The sequence below is a fragment of the Carlito syrichta genome, unplaced genomic scaffold (genome assembly GCF_000164805.1).
Source record: "Carlito syrichta isolate Samal-C Ts95f unplaced genomic scaffold, Tarsius_syrichta-2.0.1 Scaffold316408, whole genome shotgun sequence".
Lineage (NCBI taxonomy): Eukaryota > Metazoa > Chordata > Mammalia > Primates > Tarsiidae > Carlito > Carlito syrichta.
The window spans coordinates 287,908-300,320 of record NW_007260504.1 but is presented as its reverse complement, the minus strand read 5'-3'; the positions used below and the strand labels follow the sequence as shown (position 1 = coordinate 300,320).

The 12,413-nt window shown below is 52.4% G+C and overlaps 1 protein-coding gene across 3 annotated transcripts in view; it reads right to left on the bottom strand.

The window, feature by feature from the left end:
- CAPN9 (calpain 9) overlaps window positions 1–12,413 on the bottom strand; it is a 62,187-nt gene that overhangs the window by 37,779 nt on the left and 11,995 nt on the right. For 2 of the 3 annotated variants that reach the window (XM_008074357.1, XM_008074358.2), the window contains exons 2-4: window positions 10,470–10,539; window positions 7,151–7,269; window positions 3,921–4,054 (exon numbers count right to left, since the gene is read on the bottom strand). In XM_008074357.1, the coding sequence (XP_008072548.1) occupies window positions 3,921–4,054; window positions 7,151–7,269; window positions 10,470–10,539 (323 nt within the window). The remainder of the gene's footprint in view (window positions 1–3,920; window positions 4,055–7,150; window positions 7,270–10,469; window positions 10,540–12,413) is intronic. The other variant, XM_008074359.2, reaches the window with a different exon arrangement.

The window sequence follows — 12,413 nt, the reverse complement described above, 5'->3', positions numbered from 1 at the left end:
GGGTCTCGACCCCGCGGGCTCAGGCCATCCACTCACCTCAGCCTCCCAAAGGCATGGGATTACAGGCTGAGCCACCGAGCCCGGCTGAAAAACAATTTTAAAAAGATGAGGGCTGACTAAAGAAATGGTAAATGCTTGAAGTGACGAATATTTCCAATGACCCCAATTTGATAATTACACACTATATGCTTATAACAAAATGTCACACGCATTCCATAAATACGTACCATTATTATATGTCTGTAACTTTTTTAAATTAAAATTTTTAAAGAAAGACTAGGGACATCGGTGTGGATGAGGAATACACGGAGGCAGAGTGCCCTCCTCATCCCGTCGGGTCAGAGGCACACGCTCTCCACACGCCTTGCCGCTGCTGATGTTGGCCATGACTGCCTGCTAAGGCAGCGTGTGTCAGGCTTCCCCTGCAGGGTCTGCTCCCCTCCCTTTCCAGCCTGGACCCTCTGGATGGAATATGTGCACCATTTATTTGGAATGATTCTTCCTGGGAATGTCTCTCTTCTTGCCATGTACTGACTCAATCGTTTATTTAACTCAGTATGGACTCGCTGCTAGCCATTTTCCGCTTGGGTTTATAATTCAGTCCTGCCTTATTTATTTTGCTGGTTGAATTGTGCTTTGTCTGTTTGGAGCTCGTCCAGTCATCTCCTGTGTACCTTGGACGTAACCCCATCTGTGTATGTGTGTGTGTGTGTGTGTGTGTGTGTGTGTGTGTGTGGTGTCCCACTTTCTGGCACTACAAGATGCTCTAGCCTCAGGTGTTGTATTTCCTGCCCCAGTCTTAGAGGCAGTCTTATCTCCAAGCAGCTTTGGCTCCTTTAACTGGAGAATGAACTTAGAAACTAAGACTTGAGGAGGTAGGTGTGCTTTTTGCTACAGGACTGTCATTATTTCTATGTCCTTTCAGCTGGCAAAACTAGGAGATACACATGTTTACGTCACCCACGCCTATGTACACGTATCTGTGAGTAACTGTCTCCATTAAGAGGATCCTAAGTCCAGCCTGGTATCTCCAAATCCAGTTACCACATGATCACTCTGGCCTCCTCCCTTGCCTGTCTGTGACCTCCCACCCCAGCGGTGGGAAGCCTGGCTCCCACCCGCCACCCATTCACTTGACTGATGGATCCAGTGCACACGTGCAATTGATCAGGATCGCCTGCTGCACCCCTGTGAGAAACAGCTTTATCAGCTGGAGCGTGGCGTTCGTGTACGATGTCTCTTGCCCTTGGTCTTACAGGCGCCACTCATTTCCAGAGTTATGGAGGTCGGCATCTTTCTCCCATCCCTTCAGTTAGAGTGCTTCATGACAGGTTGCATTCCATTCTGGGAGTCCCCTACCCTTCTAATTTTTTTTTAACTTTGCATACATTAAGTTTCGCTCTTTGTGCTGTAAAGTTCTGTGGGTTTGACAGACGCAGACAGTCATGTACTCACCATTACAGAACAGTGTCACTGCCTTGAAAACAGCCCCCGGGCTCCACTCTCCTTCCTCCAAACCTGGCAACCAGTGGTCTTCCTACCATCACCATAGTTTTACCTTTCCGTATAATGTCCTATAATTGGAGTTGTACACGATGTGGCCTTTCAGATGGGCTTTATTTCTTGGCAATATGCACTTAAGATCCTCCATTTTTTCTTCTCATTGAATAGCACTCCACTGTCTGGGTGTGCTACAGCTGGTCTAGCTATTCATTGTGGAGGGAATCTTGGTCCTTTCTGGTTTGGCAACTGTGGGTGACAGTGCCAGAGCATTCACATGCAGGTGTTTGTGCGGATGTAAATTTCGACCCCACTAATGTTGGGCAAATACCAAGGAGTGCGATTGTCAGCTCATAGGTTAAGACCATGCTTAGCTTTGTAAGAAACTGCCACATTGTCTTCCAAACGGACCGAACCGCTTTGCATTCCCAACAGCACTCGATGAGTATTCCTGTGGCTCCACGTCCTCCCCAGCGTTGGTGCTGTAGGCGTGTAGTGGTACTTCACTGTTGTTCTCATTTGCCACTTGCAAATGGCAAAGGATGTTGAGCATCTGCTCATAGGCTTATTTGCCATCTGTATTAGTCGGGAGCCTCCCGACAATATATACGGATATGTATGAAGGGAAATGTATCACAGCCACAGGTTCACATGGTCATGGAGGCCAAGAAATCTTCCATTCTGCCATCTGCGAGCTGAGAACCGGGAAACCTCGTGGTATGGTTCACCCCGAGTCCGATGACCTGAGAGGAACAAGGGGCTTGACGCTGTACGTCCCAGTCAGAGACCAAAGGCTTGAGAGGCAGGAACTCCAATTTCCAAGGCACAAAAAATAGAGATGTCCCAACTCCAGCAGAGAGTGTGAATTCACTGTGAATTCTCCGTTCCTGGATCTTTTTGTTTCATTTGGCCCTTCAGTAGACCGGATAATGCCCACCCACATGGGTGAGGGTGCATCTCCTGCATTCAGTCAACTGATTCAAATGCTCATCTCTTCCAGAAACATCCTCCCAGGCACAAGAGATCATGTTTCGCCAGCTGTCTGGACACCCCTTAGCCCTGTCAAGTTGACATAAAATGAATCGTCACACCACTTGTACTTCCTTTTTGGTGAGGCGCTCTCCCAACCATGTTTGGCCTTTTTTAAATGACTCTAAAATAAAGATTTTCTTTGTTTGTGGTAAGAATGTGTGTGTGTCATTGCTCATACTTAGAAGCTAAATGAAAGTCGTTTCTCTTGCCTTTTTGCATCTGGTGATTGGGGCACTCACCAAGGGGCAGAGCTGGGCTTAGGTTGCACTTACTGTACCTGGAAAGAGTGTTTCTTGGCTCACCTCAAGCCTGCTTGGGCTTTGGGCTTAGGTTGCACTTACTGTACCTGCACTTTCTTGGCTCACCTCAAGCCTGCTGGCAGCCCTAAAGGTGTTTTCACAGGCCTGGACGGGAGGAGGTGTTTTGTTTCTTCTTTGATGACTTTAATTCTGTCCTGATGATTTGAGGATTAATTTAACTGCACTGTACGTCGTCACTTGATTTTGCCACTTTAAGTCTCCACTTGGAAACAGAAGGAAGACCATCCTTGCTTGTCTCTAAACAGGATTCCCTTGGCTCAAAGCTTCAGGCTGAACCTGAGTGTGACTGCCATGAGTTCTGTCACCATCTGAGGACTGAATTTAAGCTGCTGTGACCTTTTGCTGAAAATCCAGTGGGCTGGAAATTGAAAGCCTGAGGGAACCGAGGCCATTTTGCTGGTGATTAAAAATGGATGTCTCGACTTCACCTATACAAGACGCCTAGACAAGTCAAATAATAGAAAACAGAACCTACAGAAAGTAGCATGGTGTTGTCTGGGGACTAGGGAGAGCTGGGAATTGGTGAGTGGGGTCAGAGTTTCAACTCTGCAAAGTGAGAAAGTTCTGGAGATGGACAATGGTGAGGAACGAACAAGGGTGTGAACGTACTTCACGCCACCGAACCACAATGATTTAAATGGCAAATTTCACGTCATGCCTGTTTGACAACAATTCTCCAAAAGAGGGCGCCCTGTCGGGGGAACAACTGATGTGTCCACATCCATGTGGGTACCAGTCCCGGCGCCGGAACCACGCCAGGGTCTGGCAGGGGGTCTGACGCACCCAGTGCTGTTGACATGGCCAGAGTTGCCCCTTCCTTGCCCTCCCAGCTCTCCCAAGGGCCAGGTTTGTGGCTCGGGCGGCGAAGGGGACACGCCTAGCCAACTAGGCCCCGACGGGAAATTGTTCTGGCAGCTCCATTTCCACGGCAACTCTGCCGGAAGCCCAGGCAGGCAGGCCCTGCCAAGCTCCCCCGGCCACCCGTCACCTCCGCCTTCCCGCTCCGCATGCACCCCATGGCCTGTCCTGGGACAGAGGCCCCCGGAACTGGGGGAAGCCGGCACTCACTTGGCATAGGCTTTCTCCAGCAAGGCGCTCCAGAACTCGTTGTGGTCGGCAGAGTGGAGGAAAACCAAGCGGTCCCTGAAGGTGGGCAGCCGGTCGTCGATCACCACGTCCAGCCACTCGCTGTGCTGCCAGAACTGTGGCCCGGATGGAGACGGGAATGATGGCATCAGTCACGCGGGAGGGAGGCCCGGGCTCCGTCTGGAAGTGTTTATCCTGCAGCTTCCCCCACCTCTGACCAACTGCCCTTAGAGTCTTCTGATCACACGAGGGTTCCATGATGGGACCGTGTCCACCAGGCTGTGGCCGCGCCTTCCACTCACACTGACGTCAGCTTGGAGACGCAGGGTCAGCCCGTCAGAGTGGGGGAAGCAGCCCAGGAGTCACATGGTGACACTGCCGTGGTCTGCATTCACTTTTCTTCTTCCCCTGAACACCTTTTTTGGCGGGGCGGGGAGGGTGGTGGTGTGGGGTTGGGTCTGCTCTTGTGAGTCCAGCTCCCTACCCTCTCCCGCATGGGTTCAGGGTCTGGCTCCCACATTCCCGGGCCTCTAATCCCTCCTCGCCCACAGACGGGGCCCCTAAGACGGATCTGTTGACCGTTCATGTAGACAGAGGCAGGCGGCCTCGGCGTGCCCTGCGTGCAGGGGGTGGAGCTGTGAGGGGAGTGTGGACCTGTGTGAATGCCGGTGCACACATACATACAAGGCTGCACAGGCGTGCGCCTGTGTGTGCATTGTCCACGTTCATTCACACATTGCCTGTGCGCAAGCACGTGTTTGCTCGCATGTGTGCGAGTGTGTGCCTGCAAGTGCACACACATTGTTGTCTGAGTGCACGTATGCATGTGTGTGAGCTCACGTGTGGTCCGCAGGGAACGAGAGGGGAGGTGGGAACGAGTCCAGGATCATGCTGGTTCCTCTGTGCTTTTTGTGCTCTGAAGCAACCTGCCTCCTCCCATTCCCTCTGGGTCAGTTGACCCCAAAGATTCTAAGGGAACCTTGAAGAGGAAGACAAAAGGCAAGGGCAGAGAGGAGGGCAGGGGCCGTGGCTCCGGGATCCCCTCATTGACAGCTTGTCTGTGGCATCCTGAGTGTCTTCTGCAGCGGTGACTCAGTCCCAGTCAGACTTGGCCAGCTGGGGCATGTGCGTGTCGTGTGTGTGTGTGTGTGTGTGTCTGTGTGCGCGCGCGCACACGTGTGTGTGTGTATAAGAAGATTCCTGCTGCCAACCTTCCCTGGACTCCCAAGCGGGACTTCCTCTGGGCATGTCGCCTCCTGACATGGTCACTTCAGGCTCTCGGGGCTTCCAGTCGAGCAGAGGCGCAGTGGGGACAGGTGTTTAAAGTCCAGGCCTGGGGCTTGGGCTTCCTGAGCGGGGCTGGGGAGGGATCAGGCCTGGCCTTCCTTGAGGGGGTGGCTCAGGGGGCCTAGAGGCTCGAGTCAGGAAAGGCGGGTGCACCGGTCCAGAGGGCTCTGCTTACCTCCCGGCACCCACACACGGTGCAGCGGCTGAGGGACCCAGAGGGTCTTGAAGGAGGCAGGGTTTATTTCCAGTCCTCCGCTCCCCAGGATGCTGAGGAGGGGAGTGGGGGGATTGCCAGCACGGGACCGACAGGCTCCGCTGGGCCAGACCCATCTGCTGCGCAGGGACTCGACCTGGAGCTAGAACTCCTGGGTTCTCGGCCTGTTTCTGCCCCTTAGTGTTTTGTGGCTTTGGATCAATCACTTCCCCACCTCGGGACTCAGTGTTCCCAGGGTCAAGTGAGGGGCCTGGGTCAGCGGATGGCCAAGTCCCCTCCCAGCTGGGACATTCTAGGGGAGGGAGACGCTGTTCCCTTGGGGAGCCCGGGATCAGCTGGTGGTGAGTTTAAATACCCCCAATCCTGCACCCTGACGTGTCCAAAGGGCCAGGAATGGGCCGGAGGCTGGGGCACCACGAAGCCAATGCTGCGGTATCAGGAGGGTGGCAGGTGCCTGGGAGAGCAGGGGAAGAGTTCCCCCAGGCCCCCAGGAGGCCGTGTTCCCAGCTGGCCCTGGAGGCCTGACTGCCGGGAGAGGAGAGAACCCCCGATGCTACATGCTGCCTGCTTGCCATCTTTGCTTTGGAAGACGTCTGTGCTGCTGGTTCTAGACCAGAGGGTGTGCTGGTTTATCTGAGGTACACTGGGCCTCAGGGATAGAAGGGACAGGGCTAGTCCCAAGCAGAAGGTGACAATGCTGGGGCAGAAGGTAAAGGAGTGCCACTTTGTGCCTGGCACCATGCCAGCTCCTTGGTGTGAGCCCATTTTGTTCCAGGAAGCCCACAGGTCACTGCCTGTCTCTCCGTTTTCAGATCAGGGTATGAAGGCTCAGTGTCACTAAGAAAACTGCCCGAGGCCACCCACCTAAGTCAGCGCAAGGGGCCAGCTTCAGTATCTGGTGGAGCCCCATAAAAGAGCTGGGATGGAGGAGAGAGCAGGAAGAAGGTGGAGTGAGGGAGCCGGAAGCAAAGTCGCCCAAAGCAAGCCTCGCCCCTGTGCGCCTCGTCGTGGGCTGGACGCCAGCAGATGTTGCCTGTGTTTTTCTGTTTTTATTTCTTAAACTCCCTCAAGGCCTCCAAATTTACATTTCTTCCATGAGGGACACCTCTCTGCTTATAAGAAGTCATCCAGGGCTGGGCTCGGTGGCTCAACCTGACATCCCAGTACTTTGGGAGGTCGAGGTGAGTGGATTGCCTGAGCCTGCGGGTTTGAGATCTGCCTGGGCAACTTGGCGAGACCTCGTCTCTACAGTAAATCAAAAAAATTAGCTGGGCATGGTAGCACATGCCTGTAGTTCCGACTACTTGGAAGGCTGAGGCGGAAGGATCGCCGATGCCCAGCAGGTCGAGGCTGCGGTGGCCGGGAGCGGCCACTGCACTCCAGGCTGGGTGACAGAGTGAGACTCCAACTCAAAAAAAAAAAAGAAATGCCCTTAACCCCTTGACATTTGGGCCTACTGATTAGCCAAAACGTCACCTAAGGTTTTAGCGTGTGTACCTTGTGCAAGCATTCACCATGCAGGGCCTGTCATGAGCTTCTGCCACATTTAGACACTATTCCATGACAAGGCACGGTTTCAGCATGACTTGGCACCGTCGCTGTCACACAGACACAGCCATATTTTTCTCAGTGTTCCCAGCAGCATAAAGATGCACCCGCCGCCATGCCGGGCCCCAGAGAGGCAAGCCCACCAGCCCAGGGTCCCCCTTACCTGGAAATGGAATATCCCAGCATAATCAGGCCCAAAACTTTGGTCCTGGGGGATGACTCTGGCCAGCGCTTTTTGATTCAGTGTGAGGGAGGCGATGGCGGCTAATAGCCAGCAGTCTCCTGCAAATGAAAGCCATAAATCGCAGCTTTCATGGCTAATTCGCGGCAAATAGCAAACCTCGATGCCAGAAGGGGAGGTGGGGCGTTCCCGATGTGGCCACATGTTTTCTCCTTGCTTAACATCAGACAGAATACAATCAAGACACCTCTGTCCTCCCTTTCAGCCTGCTGTTGTCCTGCCCAGTCTGTCATACCCAGCTGCCGCCTTCTCGGCACTGTCACGGGATGCTCTTACAAGGGGGCCAGAAAACGGGCTCCACCGTGTGTCAGCTTGTGAAGCTCCACGCTTTCCTCCCAATGGACCAAGGGTGCAGACTGCCCTCGGTGTCCGCGTGGGCTGGGCGGGACGTGGCTCTGTGGTACTTCAGGGTGGGAGGGGGGTCAGAAATAACCCCAGTGGGTCTGGGGAGCACATCTCTGGAGCTGAGGCATCTCTCCAGCCAGGTTCAGCTGAGTTACAGGGAGCGGTGGCTCCATGTGCTTTAAATTATCCTGCATTTTCAGGATGCGCTGACTGAGGTACTGCGTTCCCCAGCTGTGTCTTCATGTTGGCACACACCCAGAGAAAACTAAGCAGTGAAGCCAGACATCAAACAGCCCTGCATCTGTGTCTGCCAGACTCCCAGAAGCATTCCTTGGCCTGTACTGGCGATGGACTCGAGGTCTTGTGTGTGCCAGCATCTCCAATGCTGCCTGTGAAATTTGCACGAGCAGATATTTGGGAGTATCTGTATATCTGATACTCATTCTACACTTATTCGGTTGACAACACCAACGCCATCAGAACCTAAGACCTCGTTGAACTCAGCTTGGTTTCCTCGGATTCACATTTCTGGAAAGTCCTGTTCGCCACTGGACGTGGGGCATTGTAAGCCTACGACCCCTTCTGGTGGTACCCAGTGACTTTAGAATCGTTCTGTTTCTGATTCTCCCAAGAATGTTGCCAGTGGGACACATGCCACTCCTTGTGTCCCATAGAGAACAGGTTTTTAACATATCAGCTAGTCTTTGGGAGCCTTGGGACAGCTTTGGGGAACGCCAGTGGGCAGTGACCTGGCCGGAGACTGCAGGACCATTTGTTTAGCAAACTGTATCAAGTTCCCCCCTGGCTGGCAGGTGCCGTGCCACACCAAACACACACAGACATGGTTGTCCACCCTCAGCTCGCAGGCAGCCAAGCCAGTTGGAGTCTAACAGATTCAGCCAGAAATGCTCTGAGCTTTTGGGGGGGAAGATTCAGAAGCAACATTAGGTCTACAACTTAAAAGAAAGGAAAAAACCTCAATGAGACAGAATTGCTTTTCTTGCTGCTGGGCCTGGGCAGTCAGGGGGCCGGCCCAGGAGAAGTGCCCTCTTTGGATCGGTGTGCTGCTGGCTAGCTGGACAATGTCCTTCAGGGGACGCTGGTGGAGGTGCCTGCACGGCGCTGTGGATGTCCTAGCTCTTGGGGTGGTTGGCAACAGCTCATTGCTGCTCACTTTATTATTATCCTTCATAACCCATATATATATGCTAGGTATAGTATTTGGGTGTCATGAAAGTGCTACAAAATAATATTTAGAACCAACCATCTGACCAAGATTAAATATTAGGTTGTAATTCAAAATACACGTTTACACCAAAGTGACGAGCCAACACTCTGAAAAACGAGCAATCTGGCCCAATGATTTTCCATTGCATAGCAATGGAGGACTGTGGGCTGGGGCGAGGGGAGGCGGGGCGGGGGCAGAGGGAAAGGTAGGAATAGCCCCGAGAAGCCTCAGCCTCAGTAAAGGAAGATCACTTGAGTGTGAGCTAGTTGGAAAGTCGAAGTTGGGCCTAGAATATGTCTAGTCACTCCTGGCCATATGTGGGGGACTGAGTCCAAGAATCTGTCGCCAGATCTGTACGTACTCAAGTCCTGCTGAAGGCTCTGTGGAAGCTGCCTCTACAAAGTCAGCGCTCTGATATGCAGGTTTTGAGTCCTCAAATACCGTATTTTCTGTCTGTGTTTGGCTGGAAAAGTCCACCCCTAAGTGGACCCGCCCAGCGTACCTGCATGTTCCAACTCTTGTTCAAAGATCAGCTACCGTTCTGTCATCCGTCATCCACCAAACCTCTTATCCACTCAGCCATCATCCATCTAGTTACCCTCCTGTCCCCCTGTATGTCATTGCTTAGCGTCTATTTTCTGTTTGCCAGCTATTAGCTATTCTCTGCCTACCTACCTACCTGTCATCTATTCACATATCTGTTGAGACCCCCCTCCTTTCCTGTCATCTGTCGACTATTTTGATGTGTCTCCCTTTCCATCTTTTTAATCTATTTGCTTAACCATCATCGACCTAGGCTTGTGACTTTTGGATTCTGTATTCAGGGTAGCCCGGTGACTCAGTGTGGAATTTCCAGCGTGGCCTGCCTGAACCATCAGACCCCAGTGGTAACCTCAACTATAAATAATTTGCTGTCTGCACAGGCTTGCAGTGGTTTGCTCTCCTGGCTGATTTCTGGTGTGTGTGTGTGTGTGTGTGTGTGTGTTTTAAGGGGGTCTCTCACTTTTTGTCATAGATAGAATGAAAGTAAATCCAGTCCAATTGGATTATACCCTAACATGCAGGACTCAATGTGGCTGGCTTGGGGACACACTCTGGTCAATTGCAGGAGGGAGATTAGGTTGCTAGGGGGCAGGGGGAGGCCTTCCCCTGAGAGGTATCATGCATATTGGTTAGGAGCAAAGCCTCCGCAGCCAGATGGTCTGGGCTCAACCCTGAATGCCATGACCTTGGATAAATTACTTAGCTGTCCCCAGCCTCCAGTTCCTCAGCTGTGACATCAGGCAGGTGGTTGGCAGGTTGAAGCCAGGCACTGTGTGTGCAGGAGGGGGTGTGGCAGGCGACCAAGCTCTTGTGTGCAGGTGTAGGCCCCTGTCACAGTGTTGGAGAGTCCGACCAACACGCCGGTGTCACTGTCTCTGTGAACTCCTCGGCTGTGCACCCCAGACCACTGGTGTGTCTGCCTCCAAAAGAACCAGCGTGCAAGGGGTGTTGGACACCAGGCCCCAAATAGAGGAGGAAGGCTGAAGGTTTGGGGAGGGTGGAGCAGGGGTGATACCAGTGCTGTGCCCCAGCACCTGTACTCAGTTCCAGGGACCCGGTGAGGCTGTGGCCCTCCCATCTTGCGGGTTCCCGCCCTCGTTGCCGTCTCCGGGCCGGCACACTCACCAAGCTCCCCCTGGCAGATGTCAGTCCTGGTGGCCCCTCCAAGAATGAATTCTGGGTTTTTCACGATTTCCTGGAGGAAAGACAGTGTGATTAGAGTGAGGCGGCCATGCCACGGGGTGACACGAAGTTCAAGGTCTCTCTCTTTCCTCGGAGCAGAGGACTTTTCCTGTGTTTGATTCCCTTCCCTTGTGGAGGGTCACATGAATGTAAAGGTTGCCGTGGCCTCTATGCTCCAGACAAACCCTGACCTGGCCCTGCTAAATCTTCTTCCCAGCTTGCCCCCCGGTGAGCTTTATGACCTCTGTGGGCTTCAAATTCCTCGTTTTAAGATGAGGAATGCATGCATCACAGGCTGGGGCTTGGATTGAGCACAACCTCACGTTCCACCCAGCCAGTGTTTTTCTTTTTTTAGCTACACATTAAGGTAAAATTTTACATAGCTATACTATATATACCAGGAGTGCCAAACAATGTATACACATTTTAAGAGATGTTATCTATGTATAAGTTTTTGAAGTTAAATTGAATTAAGGTAGCAATGTATGTATGACATTCTCTCAAATGCTAGCATCACCATGTGACAGGCAGGTATAGATTGGGTACTAGAATTTTAATGCGGCTTTCTTCCTTTCTTGAAATGTGTATACATTTTTTTGGCACCCTCTGTGTATGGAGAAAGAGAGATATATGCTCAAATCTCTCAAGCAGCTCTACCTAAGTACATTATATGTTGCACATAATGAGATATATTAGGTCTGTAAATATGATCATTAATATATGTTAACATATACACATATAATATGGATGGAAATGTACAAGACATTAAACAAAAAAAGTTAGAAAGTGATGACATAAAATTCATGTATTCTTTTTTAACTTATTTTCTTTTAGAGATGGATCTAAATCTGCCCCTCAGGCTGGAATGCAGTGTCATGGTCACAGTCACTATAGCCTTAAACTCCTGGCCTCAGGTCATCCTCCCACCTCAGCCTCATGAGTAGCTGGAAATACAGGTGTGCACCTCCATGGCTAGATAATTTTTTAAATTTTTCATAGAGGCAGGGTCTCACTATATAGTCTAGGCTGGTCTCAAACTCCTGGGCTCAAGTGATCCTCCCCCCTCAGCCTCCCAAAGTGCTGCTGGGACTACAGGTGTACCACCACCACGCCTGGCTAATTTTTAAAATTTTGTAGAGATGTTGTCTAGGCTGGTCTCAAACTCCTGGGCTCAAGCAAGCCTCCTGCCTCAGCCTCCCAGAGTGCTGAGATTATGGGCGTGAGCCACTGTGCCCAGCCGGTCCCAATTTTTTTTAGAGGTGCTGGGATCCCTCCCTGACCTTGGACTACAGCAAAGGAGAAGATCAAGCCCCTGCCCTGTGGAGCTGCTCTGGACTCCGTTTTGTTGGGAAGGCAGCCCATAGGCCGGGAGTGATAAGGGCTAGGAGAGTGGGATGGGGCTGTTTTAGCTAGGATGGCTGGAAGGGGAGGCCTCTTTGGGGAAAGGGACTGGGGAGCAGAGACCCAAGCAAAGGGAGGGAGGGGGCACCTGGAGGTGGGGGGGTGGGTTGTGATGTTGATGACCGATTTGGCACCCAGTGGAGGCTGGAGGCTAGATTATTCCAGCTGGATTGGAGGATGCAGGAGGGCGAGGACCTTTCCCACCTCTTTCTAGACTCCCCAACCGAGAAGAGGCCTGGGTGGAGGGAGAGCCCTCAGGGCGCCGTGGGAGCAGCGCACACCCTGGCAGAGACAGCCGCCCTGAATCACTTCCTCCAAATTCTCAGGACCCTGCTTTGCTGGGAGCCGGCCGTGGAGGCCCGCCTGAGCGTTAGGGATCCAGGCGGGCTGCGGACCTTGAGGCCACCAGGCTGGTTCAGGAGCTGAAGGCCCATTCCCTCCTCCTTTCCTTGTTGTTTAGCATTACCCACTGGTAGGGATTTTAAC